Genomic DNA, 26177 nt, shown 5'->3' on the forward strand with positions numbered 1-26177 from the left:
TACACTGGTTTTAATTGTGTTTATTTACACATATATTTATTTTGTTGTGCTGAGGATGGAACACAGGGCCTGTGCACACTAAACAAGCACCTTGTGCCTGAGTGGGGGAGCAATGCAATGACTCAGAAAGGACAATTTGCTGGAGCTGCTTTCTTCTTTCCAGCGTGTGGGGCCATACAATGAAACTTAGGTTGCCGGGTTTAGCGGCAAGCCCCTTCACCCACTGAGCCAGCTCACTAGCCTCTGAGCTATGATTCTACTGTGAGATAGTCAGACTGCATTCCACAGCAGCAGGACTCGCTGAATTCCACTAAGTGAGTCAACACAGAGGTCCTGAACCCCAGAGCTTGCCAAAGGAAACCCTCTACAAGGAAGGAAAGTTTTCCCTCTGCTCCCAGGCAGCACTTTCGATTGCTCTCACATACGGCTATTAAATAGGACTGATAATCTATCAACAGAAAATCCAAAGATAGCCTCACCATTAGGAGCTAATGGCCTTCTTTGGCCATTCAGACTCTATTAGCTGGACTAGGAATGATGGACTCAATGGAAAGACAAGAAGAAATTCATTGGTCAAAGGAAACTGAGGAGTCAGTGGGAAGCCATGGACATCGGGTGGTGACTTGACCTTCCTGAGAACGTGCCTGGATTGTTTCGGGTTTTCTAGGGGGATAAGAGAATTTGGGGGTGAGGGATATGAAATGATTACCAGACTAGTGAAGCAGTTAAGCTGCATGCCAGCACACACAGACATGACCATGCTCTCATCTAACCTGAGCTCAGAGACCATGAGACAAAGGGCTAGCCCAGGAATGTAAGAACTCTGAGCCCACACAGACATGACCATGCTCTCATGTAAACTGAGCTCAGAGACCATGAGACAAAGGGCTAGCCCAGGAATGTAAGAACTCTAATCCCACACAGACATGACCATGCTCTCATGTAAACTGAGCTCAGAGACCATGAGACAAAGGGCTAGCCCAGGAATGTAAGAACTCTGAGGCCACACTAGGACAGTGTTTGGTGACCCTACACCAAGCAAATGTGAGGGGAGAGTAATGGTTGAAGTGACAGATGGAGCTAACGTGAGACTGAAATGCTACCTGGCTAAGGTGGAGAAGCTGCGGTGCCTGCCTGAAGATTCTGTGTTCCTGTGTGCCTGGTTCTGCTCACTGTGGAGAGGAGGCCTTAGGTGGGGCAGGAGGAGCAATACGTGAAGTTCTAAGAAGAAAAACACATAATCAGATATGAATTTCAGGAAGAGAGAGTTGCAAATGATGCTGAGATTCCTATATCTTTTGGGCTGCATTTAAAATAACTGCAAATGTTTCATTTTATCAAGAAAGGGACAGAGCTAACAGGAGGAGCTCTCAAAAAAGAGAGTAAAGTTTACTTTGTCATGGTTAAAACAAGCAGTCATCGTGGAATGTGCATGTTCTGTGTATCCAAGCTTTGAAAAATTTGCCATGACCTCAACCCTTGATAAAGAATTAGAGGTAAGTAAGGAAAGCTGAGAGAAGGAGAAATAGTCTTCCCAGGGAAGAGCAGCCCAGTTGGTTATCCAATATCAAGTGGTCCTACCTGAGGACGGGCATGCAAAGAACATTATTCAGACCAAGCAGGTTTATTTATGTATTAGGAATGCTCATACACACAGATTAACAATACTCAAAGAAAAGGAGGTGATGAATTTGAAAGAAAGCAAGGGGTAAGGAACATGGAAGTATTTGGAGGATGAAAAGGAAGGGGTTAAAGATGTAATTACATTACAATCTTAAAAAAATCAAAAGACCATGGAAGAAAGAGATAGCAGACAATTTGAAAGTCTTTCCTTGAACATTTTGTATGACTTGCAGAAATTGAGATCTACACAGTCCAGTGGTGTAGCTGTAAGTGTTCTGGGACTCTGAAAGCCTCCACGGGGAAATGGGGGAAGAACAGTTTGATATGTGAGTTGAAAGTGAATGTCCATTTGATAAAGTCCCACACACCAATCTACTCAAGTGCGTGCTAAAGAATATGCTATGGTAGAAGCTCATACGTAAAAGTAGACAGTGCATCTTCTATTTTCCTATAAAATTCTGGGTTTTTTTTTTTACTACTGCTATGAAGGAGGATTTTCTAAACTACATAAGTATATTGAGCCATGGATTTAACTAGCTGTTAACAAATGGTCTGTGAAGAAATTGGCTCATAGTCAACCCAAATAAAGTTGTCGTCATGACATGTGTCCTATGAGTCTCCCAAAGTGCCTTGGAGGGTTAGTGAAGACCGAGAAGTCATTTAAAAACAAAGCTTGCCTTTCTTTTCTTTACAATGTAGCAGCTTCAAATATATTTCACCATCGAATTCCTTTCCTTGAATATATACCAATAACAACTGTGATAACTAGTAATACAAAAATCACCATTTGCACAGAGATGATATAAATGCAAGAGAGAGCAGAAACATGGTGATAATGGTGAACATGACTCTGGTAAGTAGGAGAACATCTAATACAAAATGTTCAAGTTGAATGTAATTCTTTTCAGGCTAGTCATTCCTGAAAATTATCTTCACAGGTAAATTAGGTCTCAGATTTCTTAAGCAGGTACGTCTTTGTGTACAGAGAGTAACTTCATGCAATTCACATTTTAAAAGAGGAAAGACTTCAAGCCTTTCTGTAAAAATTGAGTAGCTATTGAATGTACTCTAGGCATGTGCTGTCCCGTCAGTGTCTGAGAACTCTAAACCAATTTACAATATGATGGATTCCACATCTTTTGAACAATGCAGAGGAAGGAAGTGCTAATTGGCTTCCATGGCCTTATCTTCAGTCATGAAAATGACTTAGGGCCATAAATAAAGGTGCAGAATAAATACCTGCACAGATATCTAAGAAGTAATGAAAGCCTAGCTGGATGCAAGGGAAAATACCATGTTGATACAATATGATAGTATTATTGTCAGTTAAGCAGTGGGTGGCTGAGGAGAACCTGTGTCATCTACTCTTTCAGCCAGACTGCATACAGAATGCCTAATCTAGTCCTATAAAGAAAACAGAAAACTCTCTAAAGATACCAACAAAGAAAAATATCACATATAATTATTAGCATTCTCTGTGCTGGGCATCATTATAAACATTTCATGTTAGTGATTCACACAATCCTTATAACAAGCCTGTGAGGGAGACAGTACTGGAATCCACCCAGAACCACCCACCTCAGAAAAGAACTCTTTACAACTTTCATTAGCAGACATTAGAGAGGGAGAGCGAGCAGCCTGACCCCAGTGACTTGAGTGGTCACAGGACAAGGACTTGAGCTCAAGTCCTCCTGCTACCTCAGCGCTCCCTGATAAGAATACTTAGGGTTGGGTAGAAAAGATGCTTTCAAAAGCATCAGAGAGCAGGGAAACTTCTACTCAACTCCGGAAAGATGAGTTGAAGTTTGGGAGAAAGTACAAATACTTTTCCAATACCAGGCCTGTCTGTAAATGGAGAGAGCATCAAGTATCAGTACCTCGTCACTAGCGGGGTCCAAGAAGGACATCAAATGCCAGTTTGAAGGTCCCTTCCCATCCTCAAAATAACTGAGTGCTAACACGCTAAGAATGATAATGCACATGCTCTGGGGAGTCCTTGGTGGACAATATCCAGTCTTCCTCCTGCAGCAGCTGTGGAAATTTAGGAAATCAAGCTGCTGTTCTAATATTTGCTCATCCATAAAACAGGAAAAATATCATTATTTATCCCGTTAGAAAATGAAATAACACAAAAGATGAAAAAACGCTACCTCTGTGGAGATCTATGTAAGTGTCAGAGCTGCAGCAAAAACCTCCTGTAAAGTTCCCGCAAACAGGTCAAAGGTCAGCAAGGGAGGGGGAGGGGGAGACTCCTGGGAGTGCACCATGGAGTCAGTGCTCTGGGATACAGCTCTTCCAAGCAGAGCCTCTGGTTCATCCTGCTGTGGGGCTGTCGCTGACTCATACACACTCCTGCACGCTCACTTCCTGTGATAAGGATGCAGCATCTTGATGTACTGCTTTTGGGCACTAGTACCGTGATTTATACTTTTGTTGCCAAAATAACAACGAAGTACATGCCGTCCCTGTCATCTACATCTCCGCAGATGTGTTCCACAATATTCAATACTATTCTCCTTTAAAGTTAAGCAGAGATGTGCTACTCTCCACAAAAGTGGGTGTTTCGGATGACAGTTCATTTATATTAACATTTTTTTAACACAGAAAACATTTTAGACATACATAACACTTAGTTTTGTGGGACCAGCAGGTAGTTCTGTCATAATCATCATTTATGCTCCAGTAAGAAAGCTGACTTAAAGGCTAATGAAACAGAGAGCCTAGGGAGATGGCTCAGTGGATAAAGCTCATATTATACAAGTGTGGGGACCGGAGTTCAGATCCCCAGAACCCACATGAAAGTCAGACAGGCATGGCAGGATGTGTTAGGATGAGCTGAAAGAGTCTGTGATAAGGGAGGAAAAGGATGAGGGTACTGAGGTCTACATTGAAATAAATGTAAATCTTAACCCGGAATTTAGCTTCTCAAGGAGACTGCAATCTATTCCTCGCTACTGTCCTGCGATTTACTTCTCTTGCTCCTGGACAGATACTGGGTGAGAAACAAGACAGGGAGGAAAGGTTTATGTTGGCTTACAGTTGAGGGGCTCTGTCCATCACAGCAGAGAAGGCAGGCAGCAGGAGATGGAGACAGTTGTTTACCAAGCATTCCCTTAGGAAGCAGGGAGTGGATAGGCAATGAGTCTGGCTATGAAGATTCAAGATCCTCCCCTAGTGGCCCCTGTCCTCCAGCAGGGCTCCACCTCCGAACGTTTACACAGCAATCCAAAACAGCTCCACGGACTGGGAAGCACATGTTCAAACACACGAGCCTAGGGGGTACATTTCACATTCCAACAGTAACATACAGATAATCTTATGCTTAGACAATCATATTCACTGACTTATATGGAATCTACCTAGAAATAAATTCTTGGTACTAGTCTTACATAAAGCAATTAAAAGATATATACAAGGAAGCCATCATCAAAATAAATTTCCAACTGAAATTCATTCACTGAAGCTATGCTTTGCTTCAGGCATACAAAATTGAACTTGATGATGGAACATCAAGAAATTAAGACTCCCCAAACTGTCCAAATGGTGGAGTAGCTGCCAGAGAAATAAGTAAGGATTTTAGTAAGGCTGTGAGCTTCCTACAAGGTATAAACTAGAAAGTGAACAAATTAAAGAATTAACATAGTTCTACCGTTCTATGGATAGCCAGCAGCCACAGGATCTCAATCAAGCTAATGCCAAACAGAAATGGTGTCGCAGGAATTCAGCAAGTTGGTGCATAAAAAGGATCAAACACAGTGCTTGCACAGAGTATTGCTTAATAGATCATTCATTAAACACACTCTCAGTATCAACTGCAAAATAGTTACCGCTGTTATGTTCTGAAGAACCCATCACTGTCCTTAGTACGTACAAAACCTTAGTATTTGCTAACTGAATATGTGCTGAATGGAAGTTCACTGTGAGGAAAACGAACAACAAAGCCCAGGGAAGTTGGAAACACTCCTCTCTCTCTCTCCCTTTGAGGATTTTCTAGTAGAAAAGTTTAACCGTTTTTGTTGCTTCACGTGGTTGTTGGTTTGCCAAAGTGTAGTACAAACAATGGGTTTGTTCTCTTGCTTGCTAGCCTACTCAGTAACAGACCTTTGAATTTTCCACTCTGTTATTGAATAGTACAAAATACTATAGCTCTCCTAAGTACCACTTGGATGGCCTCAGAGGTTTGAGACAGGCTAGAAGAGCATATGAATGCCAGGTACTTGGGTGGCAAACCATGTCCAGTTGCTTCAGGTGGCCACATCTCTGAAGCTGGTTGGAACAATTTTCATTGTTTCCCTCAATAGTTTGAACTTGGTTCCCACTCTGGCACCATAGTGAACATACCCGAGTTCCCCACAGCACACTGATACTCATTTACTTCTTCCCTATTGTAAAACTAGGTGCTGTGAGGAAATCTGAAAAACACAAACCAGTGAAGAAATGGCCCTGTATCCAAGTCCTTGCTGTCACTCAGCCACCAAGCATACATGGCAGGTGACATTTCATACTGGAAGCCAGCAGTCTCTTGCTGAGTTGTTGAAATGAACAACTCTCCAGTCAGAAGAGTATAAGTTTAGATCAATTCTTTCTTATTTAAGAACATGATAATCTTGGAAAAAATGCTAAATTCTTTCCACTGCTGTTTGATTTATAGGATGGGTTAAATAGCATTGTTGGTAAGTTTGATAAAGATCAAATGAGCTACATCCAATAGACTCTCAGAGCAGAGCACACGATGTGCTGTTGGTGGTGTGTTTTCTTCTAACTTCAGTTACTAATGTAAGAATCCTCAATATCTGCACAATTAAAATCACAATCAGTCGTATGGTAGTGCGGAAGTCAGGACAGTACAGCAGTAAACTGCACAACCCCACAGAGAACAGAGTTAACATACGACAGAAGTGGGGGATGGGCACACATATGAACCAACAAAACCAAGTCAATTAACAAAAAATGATAGAGGTCACTACTAAATGAGGACACCAAGTCCATTTGGGAAGCTGGAACACTCAGAACTGGTGACATGTGGGTAGGAACCAGGTTATATATTAGAGGCCTTTCTCCAAATATATGTAAACAAATGTTATCCTACAATTTTAAAAGATATACACATGAAATTTGAGTCTAAATCTACAAATTATATGCACGTTTCTTTCTCCTTTAAGTTTTCTGTAAGAAAAAAAAATATCCGATGCACTTGATGTCCAGTTTCAAGTGTGTGAGAAGAGCCACACTGAACACAGGCTCCTCTTCTAGGGGACTAGATGGAGGATTGGAATTTGAGTTTCTTGTTAGCTCCCGAAGGGTCAGAACCCACAGTCTGAACCTTCAGGTTTGGGGAACGTGAAACAAATGGGCCATAAAAACACCAGTGCCTGGAGGGACGTCTACCAACATGCCCTCATTTCTATGGATGGGTTCATTCTATGGTTTAAAAACCACAGCTGGAGCATAGAAAGGATAACAGTCATGGATAACCACATGAAGATAAAAAGCAAAGGACAACAAAATTGTTCCTTAACCCTGAATTACTGTATTCCAATGCAGAACCCCACAGACAGTGCATCAGAAGAAGATAAATTATATCAAAAACAAAAGCAAACCAATTACAGGTCATGTGCCGGAAATGCACAGGCTAAGGTAAGCTTATAATCTGCCTGGATCAAGGGAAAGAATGCCATGGTTTGTTGCAGTTAGTATTTTTCATACAATCAAAATCAAATGACTATGAATTAGAGACATTTAGATCAAAATAGGAAACTTATTTCTATTTCATGTAATTCTAGAGATTTTATACTGCTTTTTTTTTTCTCCTCAGTATTTTAAACTGGACCCTCCTTACACACTTTCAAAGGCAGTCTGTGTGTTCACTAATTTTTATCTCACTGAAGAGTTCTTAATTCTATCCTTTAAGAAAGAAAGCAGGAGGATCCAGGCAAGTCTGAGGGCCACCTGGTCTACATAGCAAGTCCCTTGGGCCAGCCAAGGCTATCCAGTTAAAGCCTGTCTTCAAAATACAAAGCTGGTTTCTGTTTCAGCCCCTAAGTGCTGCATCAGTGTACAGCATGCTGCAGGTGCAGATGAGAGAGTCAATAAGATGAGGAATGAAAGTTCCTTAATTGCTCGTGGGCAAGCCAGGCATAGTACTGCCCAGTCTGCAATCCCTGTTTGAAAGGCTGAGGCAGGCAAACTGAGAGTTTAAGGCCAGAGCAGGCAAGACCCTATCTTAAAAAAAGAGAAATAAATAAATAAGCATGCACGCAGGCTGATAATTTTAAGTGAGTTCAGTGTTTGATATCTTCAGCCACCGATCCGGGGTCTTGGGGGTAGCCTCAGCTTCAAGCACCATGCTAGGCTGATAGATTCCAGAGTGATTGCTAGTTTTGTAGCTGGCCCATCCATAACCCAAACCCAAAACCACAGCAAAATTTATTGAGGAAAACATTACAACCCTAGAAAGCGTTTTATGTCTTCCCAGATAAAATATACTACCATACCATGTTTATAGAAACTCTCTGACAGAAGCTAGAAAGACTAGGGTTGCCTTTCAGAACTCGCATTCTGCTACCTATAGAGTATTTATTAGCATAATTGTATAATATAACATAATAGTTCAGAATAAAAATGCAGACTCATGAAGATCAGGGAAATTAAGTAAGAAAAAAACATGAATACAGATTCTACCAAGAGACACGGAATACTTAAGGAAATACATCAGATGAAAACTAATTGCTTAAGTTTAATGAAATAAATTGTGGCTCCAAGTGGTTCTTTGGAAAGAGAAAGTATAACAAATTTAGGACATTAGACCCTGAAAATAACCTCATCAGAACAAGAGCTTTGTGAGATTAATGAACAACTGTATATACAATTCTGTATCCATTCACGTGACGTAATTGCAGAGTGGTGTTCTTTACATACATTATGTCATAAAATTTGTTATACACTAGAAATAATAAACTATTTTCAAATTTATTGCCAGTTTAAAAAAAACTCATTCTATATCCTTTCTAGTACGAATATGCCACTTTGTAAGGCTGTTCATCTGATATCAAAATAAATTAGGCTCAGAATTAGCTAGGACCCATTGATCCACTTAAATGTCTCATTGTCTTAGGATTAATACAGTAGTGACAGCATAGAAAAAGTCAGCTCCCTTTTCGTATCATAAAGCTACCACTTTGCACCAAGCATAAAAACTTGCCCATCGATACAGTGGCATTTTTATTAGAGAAAGTTATTTCACAGCATGACCATAGTTTGTAGTTGTTTTATTCCAAAGACTGTTATCACCTTACTGCTGGCACAACTGTTTTCCTAACACAGACTAATAATTCAGCCTCGAGCAGTTGCCTATGAGAACGGGACTCCTTCAGTGTGGCAGCCAGCCACACCCTGGCTGTTAACTCTGCAAACAAAGAGACTCACCTCAGGCTCAGCGACAGCAGTTGCTCCTTGGACCTCAGCAGCTCCCCAACTTTAAAACTGGCCCAGCCCAGGAAGCTCCTCTGAAAATGAGGGAGAATGTTTTCATCAACTCCTGTGATTCTCTCTATGTTTTTGTTCGCACACCAATTACACAGAATTAGCTTTGAAAAGAACAAAATACTGAATCAATTAGCCCCCAAATATTTTACTGACAGAAATACCATGCTTAACTTGGTTAAAGACAGACATTGACGGCATGGGAAATAACAAGAAGTAAAAGCCAGCGGTCAGGACTTCCCACTAACTATAGTTTCCTCCCCCCAAGAAAACCAGGGTCAAAGAAGATGCTAAACTTTCAACAGTTACCAAGATATCCACTTACTAGAATGCCTCAAATCACTGGCAACAGCAACTCTGTTGAAGATAATGAGAAAATCTGCCTCTGGGAGCTATTTTTACATGGGGCTCTGTGTGAGTTATAAATAGAAAGACAATATTTCTCTCCATCACAGAAGCATTTCGAAGCATTTGCTTCCTTTGTTGGTTTTTACTAGCCTGGGACAATTTCATCCCAAACACACAAATAAATCATACTTCTATTATATTTTCTCAAATTAGTTTTTAAACATCTCACAACTGGGCATCATGTTTACCAGTAAACATTAGCTGTCTACTCTTTTCAACTCAATGTAAAGAATAAAACTGAAAATTGTTCTTTCCTGGTCTCAGGATTGCAGTCTATTGATGGTTCTGGTTACTTCTGGTTTGAATGTGACAACATTATGGCATAAACACCATAGAGAGAATTTCTTCTCCCCTTCCTCGAGGGTAATGACCGAACACAGAAGTGTCAAGCCCATGGAGTCACCTACGCCACTGCTGATGGGCAGCATGTGATGCCCATAAGAGGCCAACAGCACTTCTTCCAAACTTCCTCTGGCACAGCTCTGCTGCCAGACTATGCTTGATGAGAAGCTGGGGTAAAGAGCCTGAGACAGTGGAATGTTTTCAGAAGAAAATAGAAAATCACTCCATACATCAAAAAGGGCAGTGTGTGTGTGTATGTATATGTATATGTATGTGTATACTGAGTTATTCCTGAAAGAAAAAATCTGGTCGGAATTTTGTATTAATATGTATGTATATTACCTGTGTATGTTTTTGTGCTTAGGAGTGAGCAAGGAAGCCAAGATGAGGAATCAGATTCACTGGAATTAGAGCTACAAACAATTGTGACCTGCCCCATGGGTGTTGGGAACCAAAACCAGGTCCTTTGCAAGAGCAGCAAGTGTTAACTGCTGAGCCGTCTCTCCAGCCCCAAGTTGTAGCCAAAAAAAATAAATAAATAAAAAATAAAAACAAAAAACAAACAAAAAAAAAACCCCTTTCTTTTCTTTTCTTTTTTTTTTTTTTTTTTTTTTTTTTGTCTGTACCAGCAAAAGCTATATCCACCATGCACCGTACTGCAAGGCTTAGAGATGCCACTGTATACAGTGACAGGAATCAACCATGCTGCACTCAAGCCCATACGCTGTGAACCGGCACACTGTAGCTCAAGTCCACACACCAAGGCGTCTGTGTTCCTTGGCGTCTCTATATCTCGACTGGTAGGAGATGAAGTAGAAAGCTGGTTTTGTCTCTGTTACTGTATGTTTGGGGATGGGTGTATTAATGTGCATTCAGGCCTCCCTGGAAAGCTGGATTCCTGTGAAGTCGGAGTTACAGTTGTGAGCTGCCAAGTGGATGCTGGAAATCAAACCCGGGTCCTCTGAAAGAGGAGCAGGTGCTCTTAACCTCTGAGCCATCTCTCCAGACCACACTATAAACTTAAAAAAAACATATCCGGTTCACCTTCTCTTTCATTGATAATTAGGAGTTTTAACTTAAATTCCTATATCCCATTCCATTCATTATTTACCTTCCAATAAAATTCTCAACAGCCTGTGAATTTCATGAATCCCCTGACTTTCTAAGCTTGTTTGATGCACCCTTGAAAATCATGTAGGTCTGGAGGAATGTAGAATAAAAGAACACATATATAATACCATGGTGGCCTTTAAGCCATAAAGCAGCAATTGCCCCAGACTTGAATTCTGCCACTAGAGACAGGTGGAATGGCTAATCTTAGGTATGAGCTATGGCCACATCATAAGGCACAGCTGCAAGGAAGGTTGGTGACCGCAACAAGGACTGTCCTGTCTTCTGCACCAGGGCCCCTTCCAGCAGCAGAGCTGCAGCTGGTCAGTCTCAGAGACACCCGGGGCTGGAAACAGAGGGGCGTGCGCCGTGCATTATGCTCTACAGTGAGCATACACAGTGTGCCACGGCCGATGGCCTGAAGCAAGCACTCCCGTCCGAACTGCCAGCCCAGGCTTGATCCCACACTTCAGAGCCTTCCAAAATAAGACACATTAAAAAGTAGTGCTGGTAAAGGCCTGAGAGCATGCCTGCCAAATGAGATGAGAAGTTACTTACTTAAATAGTTTATTTTATTCAGTACCTAATTTTACCTAGGGACTTGATGTTGGATGAAATGAACTATCGGAAGGCCCAATTTTGTTAAATTGTCTTTATTTACTCACATTCTAATTAAAATATAATTATGTCACTCCCCCCAGATCCCTCCACATCCCTTCCCTCTAAGCCCTTCCATGCTGTACCACTCTCAAACTGATAGCTCATTTTTCCTTATCGTTGTCCATATGTATGTGTGTATGTATGTATCTACATGCACATGCACATAAACATGTAACTACCCATGGAGAGGGGAAAAACAACACACAATGCTAATGTAAAACCATAGTGATACAGAGTTATATTTGTCCTTATATATGTGTGCATATATATATACATATATATGTATATATGTATATATATATATATGTTCTGTTATAACACTGTAACACCAAATAAGAGAATATATGTAAACACAATAAATTTCACAAGGTCCCTAACTTTGTTCAACGTGTGTATGAAATTGTGTAGATCTGAGTGACTCTGGAATAAAGCAAACTGAACATGCCGTGACATTATGGCAGTCTCTTTAGCCATCAATTAGCAATTGCCATATATACTCATGCATTTATTATTATGTATTTGTGTATTATATATAATATATAAGCAAATTCATAAATACAGTTTTATGTGTAAATATAATGTGTGTGTGCTGAGTTTATTTTTATTGTTTGTATGCATATGGTTTCAGGGCTGACCACTTTGCAATGGATTCTCCAGTCAGGGTGCTCATCTCTGGAAAGGGCTAATTCTCCCTCTCTCAGTGATCATCAGCTGTCTGTAAACTCTCTGTCGAGGGGTGGGGGTCTGTGAGATCTCCCCCTTTCACTATAGCAAGCCTGCTGATCTGTGTCATTGTTCAGGTCTTCTTCTGGAACATTTCTAAGACAGGCAGTCGCACAGCAGACTTCCTGGTCCTCTGGCTCTTACAGTCTTTCTGCCCCTCTTCCATGATGTTCCCTAAGGTTCCATTTTCAAAATAGGATATTATTGTTTTACAGTGTAACACCAAACAGGAGAATTGCCTATACATTTACATTCCTGTATGTTTCTGTTGTCGTTATTTGTGTTCCTTTTACCTCATCATAAGCCAACATAGGATCCTCCTGACCCCCAGCCCCCAGATAGAAACAAACTGTCCACCTATGTGAACACTGACTGGACACACTGAAAGAGAATAAATTAGGGAAAAATCAGTTTTCTTTCTTTCTGAGATCTGAATAGCCACAGAGAGGGGACAAGCAGCACACAATGTTCATGTAAAACAACGATATAGAGCATTATTTCAAGCATAAAGTAATCCAGACAGAACACTAGCAGCTGTGTGAGGAGAGCAGATCATGCATTATGGACACTGACCCAGGGACTGAGATGACACACCCACGGGTCTACTGCCTTAGAGGGGTCTCCTGACCACCCAATGGAAAAGATAGAGTATTTGAAGAAAGAGGGGAGGAAGATGATGGTGAAGGGGAAGAAGGGGGATGAAGAGTGGGAGGACTAGGGGGAGAAGGAGAGGAGGAAGGGGAGAGAGTAAAGAAGCAAGAGAAAGACAAGGGGAAGATGGAGGGGGAGAGAGAGAAGGTGAGGAGGAGAAGGCTTATTTATTATTTAGTTGAAAAGCATCTGTAATACAGAAAGAAAAATATATATGCAAAAGTAAAAATTGGATTCAGGTGAAATCTAATGAGAAGGAATCTAAATATGATAAAAATAGAAGATATAAAGGTTATGATGTCCTATGCAGTTACTACTGTTGAGAAATATTACGCATGACAATTTGCTCACATTTGTGTTAGCACATGTGAAATATTTATAGGCACTGTCTATAGGCAGAGGGAATTGCTGGGGTCCACAAGAATAATCCGTCTTGCACACAGCCACAGTAATTCAGGTTCAGGAAACCATGTTACACCAGCATCTGTTCATCCACAGTACGCTGTGCCTAGATTCCAGGGCAATTCCCTATCCTGATAGACTCTTTGTTTGTACAGTTCATAGCTCTGACCGCCCTTGCCTGCTCCTGACAATAGAGCACTCCCAAGTATCATCCTGGGGAAGACGATCATTTCAGCACACCATTTGAGTCATTCACTGGCTGGAGAAAATAGCCAGGTGAAAAAGAGGTCATCAATGGCTCTTCCTGGAATCTCCACATAAGGAATGTGAGGCCAAAAGTTTATCCTGCTGCACTCTGTAGGGACACGGAGCATGTTGTAGATAGACCAACAGCTCACAAGACTTGAGACCTCATGCTATAAGTCCACAGCGGCTTCCTTGCTCAGTATTAAGGATGCTGGCTGAGATATAGAACCACCCACAGTGCCACAAGACGGCAAACCTCCATCATGAAGGCTTCTCACAGCCTTAACTTGGACGATTGTCCTTTATACTACTATTTACATGGTTCTCCTCAAAATATTTCAAGTACTGTACAGAGCTGTGTTACACAAATGGATTAGTTACTAGTTTAATAGCTTAAAATGTGACTACTCCATGTAGAGGGATCAATAAAACTTAAAATGTCCACTGGGTTTAGAAAACTCAGCATGGCAAATAGAAACATGGACTACAACTTTGTATTATATTGAGCATATTTTAAAAATATATTATTTTGCGTATACTGAGTTAAAGAAAAATAAATTAATTTAGTTAGTCTGTTTCTTTAAACTATTTAAAAACCTAGCTACTGAACATTTTTAAATGACACAAAAAATAAAAAAAAATAAAAATTACATGTGGCAACTCTTATATGTTACTCATTTAATTTTGACTGAACACTGCTACATTGCAGATTAAATGAGCTGACCTTTCTTATAAAGCCATATGTATATGTATTTATAATTATATAATATATACATAATATGTACATATACATAATCATAGAATAAAAAATTTTATAGCCTGAGAATTTGTCTTCACTGTCAACCATAATGAATTTGGTTGCATGGTGTCTCACTCTACAATAAGAACTGTTAATATTGATAACAGCATCATAAAGAAAAAATGGAGGCTAACTATTAGGAGTTTATGAATAACCTCCAAACTAAAGAGTATTTTATGATGGGTCATCTACGAAAAAATTGTGTATTTGTTATAAATACGGTTCAGAAGGTCTAAGGGCACAAATTGGTATCTATTTGACTAAATCCTGGGAAAGGTTTGGATACATCCAGTAAATGTTGCTGAAGTATGCTCAGAAATAAATGGAACACAATTGTAGGAATCAGCTTGTGTTGGGATGAGGGTTCTTAGTACATCATAAGGACGGAGCCGCTATCAGCACTGAGTTCTTGACCAATAGCATCAACTTTCAAACCCATTAGTAGCATTCAAGGAAATATTCTGAAAATTGATGGGATATGTATTAAACAGTGGTCCTTCACAAGCGCTCAACATGTGTTAAATCTTCACTATGCAGAATAACATGACTTAGTCTGTCAGAAATTCAAGCTATGTTGACTCATCCTTATTTAAGGTAATTCTTTCTGTGTGTAAGATTGATTTAATGATCCCATTTAACAATTGATTGGAGTGCTGATGTCATAAAACATGCTCAGTTTTCTCATGTTAGTATGATCATTTCTAGACTCTCCTCTGCTTTGTCTGTGATTTGTCCTCTTATGGCTCTAAAAACAATGGAAAGTAGTTAGTAGACCAAAAGGAATGCTCTTTGATTATTTTATCAAGAGTCTACGTAGACTAGAGTGAACCAAGTCAAGAAGTCTTTTTTTTGCCACAAGTACAGTGCCTAGAAGTGTGCAAATATTACAGAAATCTAATACCCAAATTTTCATTACTAGTAGAGTTTTATTCCTTGCTGTTGTTTAGGCAGGAACTATTTCTAGATGCTTCTGGAAGGACTCAGTTTTTCTCAATGACATGTAAAGGGCAGAATACCAAGCAGGAATTCCCAGACAGTTTATGTTTTCTAAACCTGAAGGAGCATAGTGACCTGAATTTAATATCTTACTCTTCCAAATAGGAAGATGAGGAATATGTTATCTGATGTTGTGGTCAGAATGCACAATACCATATGAAAAGAAGCAGAAAATGGACAGTCTGGTGTTCAAATTCCTTTTGTGTGCTTATGATACTGGGAACATTTCTCAAGATTAAACAAACAAACAAAAAAACCACTAACCAATTCCTTTTAAGTCAGTTTGTCATTTCCTGTACTCTGAATGGCTGACTGGTTCAACAGTCATGTCACAGAATCTCAACTAAGACTTCTATTTGGGACCAGGAATTGTAGCTGAGTTTTGTCAAAGAAGGGACACAGTATCAAAGGCACCCCATCTCAGGTCCAGGGAACCTCCATTAGGAGCGGGACCCATAGTGCTGGGAATAAAGTGCTGAGAGGACAAAAGTTTCACAGAACTGGCCGATCATCCACCCTCAAGACCTCCCATTAACAAAAATGTAGGGTTATGGTAAAGAAGGCTGGAGTTTCAGGTATACTGCCTAGGTGCTGGGTCTCTCTCCTAATTGTTCTCTAAGAAAATATTTCTATGCCCAAGGCCAGTAGAGTTTTGTCCTAAACAAAAGATTGAAGGCATCAAAACCATCTTCCTTCTTTAAGGCTGTAGGATGGTCTTCTTTGGGAATCATGGATAATCTAATGCTGAACGTCATTGGGTCCCATACAAAGGCACAGTAGAGAGGTGCCTGAACCTGAGAGAGGACACACCAGTGAAGATGCCTGTGGGGCTTAGGTGTGACCCAGTAGATTTACAGGGGTTCACTTGGGTCAAGCTTGTGACACAGAATGTGGCTCACTGGCATCCATGTGCTTAGATGGAATCTTGGCAGAAAGAGTGCAGGGTAGGAATGGGGCTGGACAGTGAAAGAGCTGACCCTGAGCCACATCCTCCACGGTAGGGAAGTAAACAGTAGGAAAAAACACACAGAGTCCCTTGGATCAAATCCACAGGGCAGCTAGACTTTCTGTCTTGGCCATACTGAGGACTCTGACAGGCGTCAGAACCACAAAAAAGGCTACGCCCTCACCCTGCAAATGCAGAGCAGTCTCTGTCCCTACCCCTCTATGTCACGGCCTGAGCAATAAAAAGGGCACAGACATGTGAAACTCTTTGCAATGGATGGTGTTACAGAGATGTGATTGTCATGGAAAAGGATGGGAAGATGGGGCAAAATAAAATAAAATCAGAGACTCAAATTTTAAATAAATAAAATGAATCGCCAATAAATTGATTAAAAAAAAATAAAAGTTCACACATTTAAGCCAAGATACTATTAAGTCAAAAACAAGTGGGCAATTGAAAACGAGCAACTTGGGGGACAGAGAATTAGAGTAGAAAATGAAACCAACTCATTCCTTGAACTCAATAAATAAGTGGAACTCTTTAATAAAAGACTGTATTGGTTATATCCTGGGTTAAAATTCTCTAGAGTTCTGGGGTTTTACAAAGGCAGTCTAGGTGTGATGAGGGCATGCCCTGCAGACTGGTTTGCAGGAGGCCGTGGTTGGTGGCCGGATGGTGACTGTGGAACAGAGGCAAGACAGAACAAGTGCAGAGTAGCACCAGGGTCAGCAAAGGCCTCGGCTGTGGATCTTCCTCGGCTGGGAGGAACTTGCTGGGCCCTTTGCGAACTAGAGTACAAAGAGCGTGTGTGGCCTGAGGACCCACCAAGACCAGTGCTGGAAGAGCCGTGATAGGAGCACGTACAGGCAGAAAACCAGCAGTGGAGATGCCTTTGTCTCTGGAAGACTTTCCTCCCTGTTCTGAGAAGAAGCCCGACGATCTGGTGGGGAATAAGGGAGAAGGACGCCCCAGCCTGCCTCCCTTCTCTGTACCAGCAGATGCTCTGTGAACTGTCATTCTGCTCAGGCAACTTGCACTTCAGCGTGTGCTTTTGAAAGATCCCCTTGGTACAATGGCAAGCGGCCACTTTCAATGAGAGGAATTGAATAGCACCTTGTCCCTCGCGCCTCGTGCAGTGGAAGAAGGCTGGCAGGTTCCTGAAAGATCTCTAGATGAGCTCTCAGTCACCTACTTTACTCCTGAGTGTAGAGGCCTTGGGAATTCTGCTGTGGGGCTGTTTGTTCAGATTCTGCCATGGCCAACTCTGGCTTGATCTGAGCAGAAAACACTGGTATCTTGCACAGGTTGCAGATGCAGTTCTCCAGCTGTGTCAGGCAACCCTCAGTGGGTGCTCGATGCTGCACTAAACAGACATGGTAGCCTGCTGCTTGATTCGCATCCTAGGAAGCAGGAAGAGGCATCCTGTCCTGACTAGCTCTCTGCCACTCTGCTGTGATGCTGCAGCTCACACCGGCGATTTCCCTAGCCCCCCACGAGTCCAGGAGTGCTAGCTGACAGTTGCAATTCTGCAGGACAGTGTCTAGGCTCACCTCTCCCCATCTAAACTACATAAAAAACTCCTTTGAGAATGGATTATTTTCAAGAGACAAGAGATGAATTCTGCTCAACTCAGCAACAAAACACGGTTGACTCCTCAAATAGTCACACCCTGGTAACTTAATTGCTTTTGGCAGCTCTTAGGCAGACAGGAAGTCAGAGAAAATCCAAAGCATTAATTTACAAACGATATGTGTACCTTTGGAGTTATAAGAAGCACCTACCCCAACTTCTGGCGGGGGATCCTTGCGCTCCGGAAGGACACTGGTTCGAATCTATGGAGAAAAACAAACATTTCCTATGTGACTTCTGAATAGAAACTTGGGCAGAAGTTTCACACAGTCCTGGGCCTCTGTTCTCTTCTTCTAATGTCAATTCAAACTTGTGAGTTAATCATCAATGAAAACACCTGCCCTCAATGTCCACTGCAGGGCAATAAAGCTGTCTTTTTACAGTCCTAAAGCTTCCCGGCTTTTGGAGAAGACAGAGCTCCTTGACCTTCACTCATTTCGTCCTTGTCAGAAGCAGACATCCAGGACTTAAGTGAATCACCTTTTATCTCCTCCAAAACCAACTTTCATTCACTGTCCCAAAGGAATGATAGAATGGGAGAGAGAAAGTAATTCCATGCATGCTGGACAACTGTTCTCTGAACGAGAGAGCCAATGCCCAAGCTCCTTCTAGGAGATTCCTTCCCTGTGAAAACACTGGGCCATAGGATAGGGCAGTCACATCTGAATTAATTTCAAAACTAAGTCTCACGCAGTGGTAAAAGGATCAAACACCAGTCACCAGGAGAAGCATGCCACATGAATATTCCCAGTGAACATGAACCCTTTGGATAATTAGACATGCACATTTTACTGAGGGGTGGTTATCTACCCTTGTTTTTAACTAGAGCTCTGGGGATATTTTCAAATTATTTGTGTTCATCCTTGCTCCTGGATTTTCTGAGTCTGGTATGTAGCTACTGAGCCTAGTTCTCCTAAAGACAATTAAAAATTCCAAGTGGGAGAGAGAGATTACCTTTCTCACGTAAGAGAAAAGGAAGCAAGAACAAAGAAGGCAGGCATGACAGCCTTTGAAATAAAATGGGATGATCCAGTTGAATGGATGCAGGGCAATATGAAACTGTGACCTGTTTAACTGGAGAGCAAAAGTCATCAGGCATGAGAATGGATGCACAGACAAGAAGTAGGCCGTGGAAAATGTTTCTTGAGGTCATTCTAAAAAAAAACCGTTTAGAAGCACAGCCTGTGAGTCCCTGAGGTTCTGATACACCTGAGTATTAACAGGCCAATGGTCCCAAGAAGAAGGGGTGGCTACAATATCCCTGGTATGTCAAAGGCTTCATCCAGCTTTTATGGCCTGTGGCTCTTTAACACAGTCTCCATGTCAGAATAAATTCATGTGCTACGGCAGAACATGCCTTAAGGCTCTTCATTTCTTATGACAGATCCAGTTCAATCACTGCACAACTTCTCAGTCATTATACTGCCAAGGTGTTTACCAGTGAGCAAAAGCAACACCAGGAAGGATGCCTAGAGTGTGAACAACACAATGTACGGCAGGTGCTCAGCTCAGAATGCACGAGGGAAGGCTGCCTTGCTGAGTGTTTGGTAGCTTGGTAGCTGCTCGAATGTTCTTTGGCCAAGTTCGCTGTTATGTCTCATTATCTGAGAAGAGTCAGCTATCCTCAGAACGATGAGGAAAATATAGAAATATTGAGCTGTTACAGATCATGGAGAGCGTGCACACGCGTGAGCATACACACACACACACACACACACACACACACACACACACACATACACACACACACAGAACAGAAGTAATTGTCCATAAGTACAGCCTTGTTCCTTGTTCCTTTCTTCAAAGTTAGCAGACTCTGAAGACTACATATCATAGGTATGTACATATATATGCAACCCATGCACATATACACACATGCTATTCGCATTCTTTTTCAAACTATTGACTACCAACATCACTTTCAAAAGGGAAATACTTGTGTGGAAAATACAATGAAGAGTGACCGAAAGTGGTGAGGCTCACCATGCACAGGACTGATAAAACAGTTGATTTAGGGAATATTATGTGCGTACAGAGAGACAAAGTTAGAATAATATTAACAATTCCAACACGGCCCATTAAACTCTGATATTCATCTGATTTTTATGATTCCTCATAAATATGAATAAGCTATAGAAGAAAGAAGATTCTTTATCTCAAGTCATATGCATAAAAAATTAAAGGTATCACGGACTGGTTTGCTCTATTCTCTGTATGTGTATTTTTATGTATGTAGGGGAGGGAGAGGAGGAGTAGGAGAAGACACAAAAAATGAACTTAATATTTATTTTGAATAGTAGGAGGTTAAGTACAGGTTTGCACAGTGTTAAAATGTTGGAGTTGATACTGTTGATGTCCAGGTACAGCTTTCCTTACATGCCATGTGTCCTATTGTGCATCTCCATTGCTGCATGGAGAACAGTGGTTTGCCAGTGAATAGGGCCTGTCCTCTCTGGGGTTTCACTGTCTAGTGGCTGTGACAAATATAAAATGTCCGCATACGATAGAGCAAGTACTACAATAGAAATGACCGCACTGGCTATCAGTGTTTAGACAGAAGACTAAAGATTCGCCCTGTGGCTATCAGGGGAGGCTGCACAGCAGAGGTGCTCAGGGTCTTGAGAAATGGGTAGGAGTTCTCAGCAAGGAAGAGCACAAGGGAACATGAAGGGTGTAAGGTGGTAGGTATGCACCATATAGCTACTGAAGCCCAAATGCCTTTGCAAAGTCTTTCTTCCTGAGGATGCTTCAGGGAGCCTGTAAGGAAGAGACTTGATTTAAACAAGTTTGGAGAAGTAGATTGGGCCCCCAAATGTATAAGGCCATGATGTTATATAACTGGAACCTTTTTATTTATATACTTCTCCCAGGCAACAGAAAGCCGGAGAAGGCTTTGGGGGCAAGCATTTGAATCATCCCGAGTCCTTCTGAGAGCTCTGAGCCTCTGCCCTTCTGCCTTTGTGTTGGCTTGTGAGATTAGTGTAGGTCACTGTACTGTATCCTTTTCAGCCCTTGGAGCTGTCCTGGGCTAGAGAGAGGAGGTAAGGACTGAGAGGAAAACTAAGGGAGTGGAATAAACGAGGCAGGAAAGGGGTAAGGTGGGAGAAAAACAGGCAGAAGACAGAGGGGAGAGAACAGAGTAACTGGAATATGGGAGAGGGCGGGAGTGTGTGACTCACGACACAGTTCTGAACAAAACTGGATGTGGCCTCTAGGCTTCCAGCGGAAGAAGATATGGAGCCACGGCTGTTAGTAAAGTATTTGGAATGTTCTGGTTCCTCACCATGTCATGCCTCCTGAGAATTAATGGCCTTCTTTGGGAATTCATTTTTCCCTTTTTCAGTCTTATTTACATTTTTTTCTCGTGTCTTCAATGTGCTTCTCCCAGAATTTTCCCAGAACAATAACAACAAAAAATGTGTACCCAGCTATACAATCCAAGCCCTCATGGCTTTGGTCTAGAGTTTCATGACAGCAAATGAATCAGGGTGGACCAGGTGATGTGTGTGACCTGATGCATGCTCACACTCTGAGTGTCATTGTCTTATCCCCTAAGTTCATGTAAATCAAATTGCTTTCCTGTCATTTCTTACCCTCTGTCAACCCCAGAAGTTCAAGGTTCACATGTGTTAACTTTGAAATGATAAATATGGGTAGTTAACTTTGATATAATAACCACATGCTAGCAGGTAGGGAGTCATCCTGACTCTCTCATCAACTCCCTGCAGAATACTTTGCTAACTTCCAAAGCTTTAAGGAACTGCCAGAATATGACTCCAATAGGTGAACACAGCACATTCAAGCTCAAATCCACAGAGGAAAACTCCGGAAGCAAGTGAATCTTATTATACAGAACATGGATGCTGCTGTCCCTGGGGTAAAGACTGCTGCATTTTCACTGATGAGTAAGTAACTGAGCATGTGGCAATGGGCTGTGCTGGAGATCCAGAGCCAGCCAAGGAGAAGGCCATGCTATCAAGAGTCTATGTTTCTGGCTGCATTCCCTAGACCTCTGGTTGTCCATTTCTGCACCGGTAGACAAGGAAGGAGCAACCTCCTCTAGATAGACACAGATGAAGTGGAGGGGAAGTTGGAGATCATCTGGGAGGAATACCCATGAAAGAGCCTCCATCCTCCACCAAGAATGTGGTCTAAACTGGTAATGTATTTGGAAGTGAATTGCATATAGAATCAGTCTTTATTTCTTAATATAAATGTTGCTCTAGACCTCTGTGCGTGTTGACATTGGCTTGCTCCACTTTGATGAGAAATGCACCTACCTTGATATTGAAATATGAAACCACGATGGGGACAACATATCTACTTCCTTCTGTAATATGAACATTCTGTAAGGAAGTGTCTCAGGACTCCCTTCACTCAGGTATGACCCTGTGACTCAATCCCACGCGTCACAGTGTATGTCAGGAATAGCTGTTGCATTCACAGTGGGGTTTCTCAAGAGGCTACAGTATGTCGTCTTAGTTGTCTCTTTGTTCTAGTGGCCAGTAGTCAGGTCACCCAATTATCTGGTAGTAGACAAGCTGCAGACTTAGAGAGCCAAGTCTCACCACCAGAGCAAATGATCAACCAAGAGCCACTAACCAGCATGTCTCTATATTAACTGGATGTAGAATTTTTACTGATGTGTAACAAGCTTAACTGCCTAAAACAATGTGCACTAATTTGTTCGCAGGTCTGTGGGGACTCAGGATGTGGAAAGAATGGTTCCCCGGGCAGATCCAAAGGCTGCAGCCCAGAGCAAGCTGCCCATGCCCTCACTTAGAGACTCCACCAGGGAAGACCTGCCTCCAAAGTCCCACAGGCTGTGAGTATAACTGAGTAGCCCACAGATCGAAAACAGAGGTCCTCATTTTCTAGATGATTGTCAGCTGAGACAAATGAAAATGTCACAGGCCTCATATCTGCACTCTGCTGTGTGGCCTCCTCCATGTTCAAGTCAAGCACTAGAAAATTCTTTGTGAAAAGAGATCCATATGCAGGCCCGGGGCTGACTTCCCCTGGATCCGAGGAGGAAGCTAATTCCTTCCCAGTGCCGTGATGGACCAAATGGGGCAAAGAGACTCCTCCGCAGGCCCGCTCGGGCTTTGAGGAGAATGCACGGGCAACCTGGCACCTTGTGGCTCCAAGCAGACAGGGCACTATTATGGTGAGCAAATGTATGGGGGGGGGGGGGGAGAGAGAGAGAGAGAGAGAGAGAGAGAGAGAGAGAGAGAGAGAGAGAGAGAGAGAGAGAGGGAGAGGGAGAGGGAGAGGGAGAGGGAGAGAGAGAAACAGAAGGGTTCATTTCCTGTGGACAGAGGCATATTTGAAGAGATGAAGCAGTGAGGAGCAGGATGAGATGGGAGGCTTCACTGCCACCCAGGCCCATGGTGATGTTTGGGCCTGGGCTGCTGCTGTGGCACATGTCTAGGTTCATAGCCCTGATGCAGCTACAGTCTGTGCTGCTGATGTTCCAGGTTCCCGAGACCACCAAAGTCAGAGAGGATAGGACTGTACAGAGTGGGCCCCGCCCCTCACTGGCTGCAACACTAGGGAGAACGGGTTCAAGTACTCAGGAGAGCGGGTCCAACACCTCACCTGGGCGGCACAATAGAGCTGACCCTGTTCATAGGGGCACGGGCGAGCTGGCCCTGAGGGCATGAGAATAGGAGAGCAAATGGCGCCCCTCTCATCTGCCACGAGGTGGCACGGGTGAGGGAAAAATGCCCTCCTCTCCTTACCCTTAGACACATGTAGCAGGTGGGGGACCAGACCCAAGCCCTCACCAGCTGGAGCACTTGGGAGAACAAGCCCTGTGCCTCACCTCGGCAAGATAGTAGAACTGACCCTGTAGACACTGGTGAGCCAGCCCTGAGGGCATGAGAAGGGCATTGTTGGTACCACTTCCTTTGTCTGCTGTGTGGTGGTGGAAATGATGGAAAGCTGCGCTCCCCCCTCTCCCCTACCGCCTCCAGAGGGCGAGGGAACCGACCCTCCCCTTTACCAGCTGCAGCTCTCTGGAAAGCAAAGCGGGCCTGCTCATCATCTGGGCAGCACAGCAGAGCTGACCCTGTGATGGGAGCCACAGATGAGCCAGCCCAAGAACCGACTGTGGGAGATCTGGCCCCGCCCCTCATCTGCCTTATGGCAGCATGGGGTGGGGGAGGGAGATGCCCTCCTCCCCGCCCCTCAATGCCTGAGGCAGGTGGGAGAGCTGCTCCTGCCCCCACAGCTGCAGCACTCCAGGGAGCAACCCCCCCTTCCTCCCCCCACCCCCTCTCCCCCGCACCTAGCCGGGGCAGCACAATAGAGTCAACCCTGTTGGTGGAGGTGTGGGTGAGCCAGCCCTGAGGCTGTGAGTGTGGGAGAACTGTCCCCACTGCTTGTCTGGCATAGGGTGGTGTGGGTGGGGAAGACATGCCCTTCTTACCCCTCCACCCTAACAGCCTGCAGCAGACAGGGAGTTGACCCTTGCCCTTACCAGCTGCAGCACTCAGGAAAGCAGGCCTGCTCCTAGCATGGGTGGCACAGTAGAGCTGACCCTGGTGGCAGAGGCAGCTGGCCCTGAGGGTGTGAGAGTGGGATAGCTGGCCACACCCCCCTCTTCTGACTTGGTGGTGAGGGCAAGGGAAAGATGCCCCACCCCCTTGTTCCTGCCACCTGTGGTGGATGAGGGAGCTGACCTTCCCACTTACCATCTGCAGCCCTAGGAAAGTGGACCCAGCACCTCACACCTATTGACCAAGGTGTGTGTGAACCATCCTGAGAACATGAGCATGTAAGATAAGGCCCCACTTCTCATCTGCCATATGGTGGTGTAGGTGGGGGAGAGATACCCTCCCCTCACCTCCTTCAGTCCATCAATGTCTGAGGCAGGTGGGAGAGCTGACCCTGAAGTCATGAGAACGGGAGAGCTGTTCCTGCTCCTCACCAGCTGTAGCACTTAAGATAGTGTCCCCTACACCTCACCCTGGTAACAGTAGAGAGGGCCCTGAAGGTGGAGGTGTGGGAGATCCAAACCTGAGGACAGGAAAGGGCAGGAGAACTGGCCCTGCTCCTTGCTCCTTGCTGCAAGGAATGAACTCACAAGGAAAATGCTGGAGCGATCACCTTGGTGGTGAAGACAGGGTCAGCTGGCTGGCTGACCAACCCTGTAACTACCCAGGCCAGAACCAGGGTTATGAGTTGGCCCACCCCAGCATCACCCTGTATGTGATCTCCTGGAGCACGTGAAGGGACCAGTCCTGCAGACTGAAAGCGGCAGGATCTCCATAACACAGGGCAACAACAAGATGACCAAGAGAAGTCCTAGTGAGGGCCCAGCATCGATGGTGGAGCAGAAACCAGAGGCCTTGAACCAGACCAATGACTCTTTGCGAGGATCACTTGCACATAAAGATACATGGACAAAAGTGTTTACTTTGTGACTCACTGTGTCACACTGCAGCTTCCATGATGAGATTTTCCCTTTTTTCTTTCTCTTTTTTTCTCTTAAATTTTATTTTATTTTATTGTGGGGCGGGTTGCAAGGGCAGAGGGTGGTTAGGAAGGGGTGGGAATGAATGGGATGGAGATGCGTGATGTGAAAGACACAAAGAGTAAATAAAAAGAAATTAAGAAAAAAAACAAAATTCTTTGTACCAAATTCTTCTCACACAGTAGATCTTTGTCTTCAGAAAAAAATCTATTCCCTCTTACAATCTTACTTGAGCAGGTCAGGGTGTCCTCAGAACACCTCTCTTTTCTCTCTAATTTAAAACAGACATTAAAACCGATTAGAAATTATAAATATAAACACATATATGAATACCAATTTGGATCACATGATATTTTGGCATATGTATGTATTACTATATTGCATACTGTTTGTGGTACTGGGGACGTACTGCAGGATTTCCTCACACTAGGTAAGAACTGTGCTACTGAATCACAACCAGCCCTACATGGTGCTCAAAATCAAGTTAACACTGCCATCTCCCCGAACACATCTCATTTCTTTATCATGGAAACGTTAAAAATCCTTCTCCTTTTGAAATCTATAATATCTAATTGCTGCATGTAGCCACTCTATTATGCAGTACCCACTGGGATGTCCCACCTCCATGTCAATCTCCCCTCCCTGTGGCCACCTGAATTCTCCCTGACATGCTGTAACCACCA

At 43.1% G+C, this 26177-nt stretch overlaps 1 protein-coding gene across 6 annotated transcripts in view; it reads right to left on the reverse strand.

The window, feature by feature from the left end:
- Inpp4b (inositol polyphosphate-4-phosphatase type II B) overlaps positions 1–26177 on the reverse strand; it is a 359360-nt gene that overhangs the window by 233189 nt on the left and 99994 nt on the right. For 5 of the 6 annotated variants that reach the window (XM_059262652.1, XM_059262647.1, XM_059262649.1 and 2 more), the window contains exons 5-6: positions 18170–18220; positions 9049–9128 (exon numbers count right to left, since the gene is read on the reverse strand). In XM_059262652.1, the coding sequence (XP_059118635.1) occupies positions 9049–9128; positions 18170–18220 (131 nt within the window). The remainder of the gene's footprint in view (positions 1–9048; positions 9129–18169; positions 18221–26177) is intronic. The other variant, XM_059262648.1, reaches the window with a different exon arrangement.

Source organism: Peromyscus eremicus, chromosome 5 (assembly GCF_949786415.1).
Source record: "Peromyscus eremicus chromosome 5, PerEre_H2_v1, whole genome shotgun sequence".
Lineage (NCBI taxonomy): Eukaryota > Metazoa > Chordata > Mammalia > Rodentia > Cricetidae > Peromyscus > Peromyscus eremicus.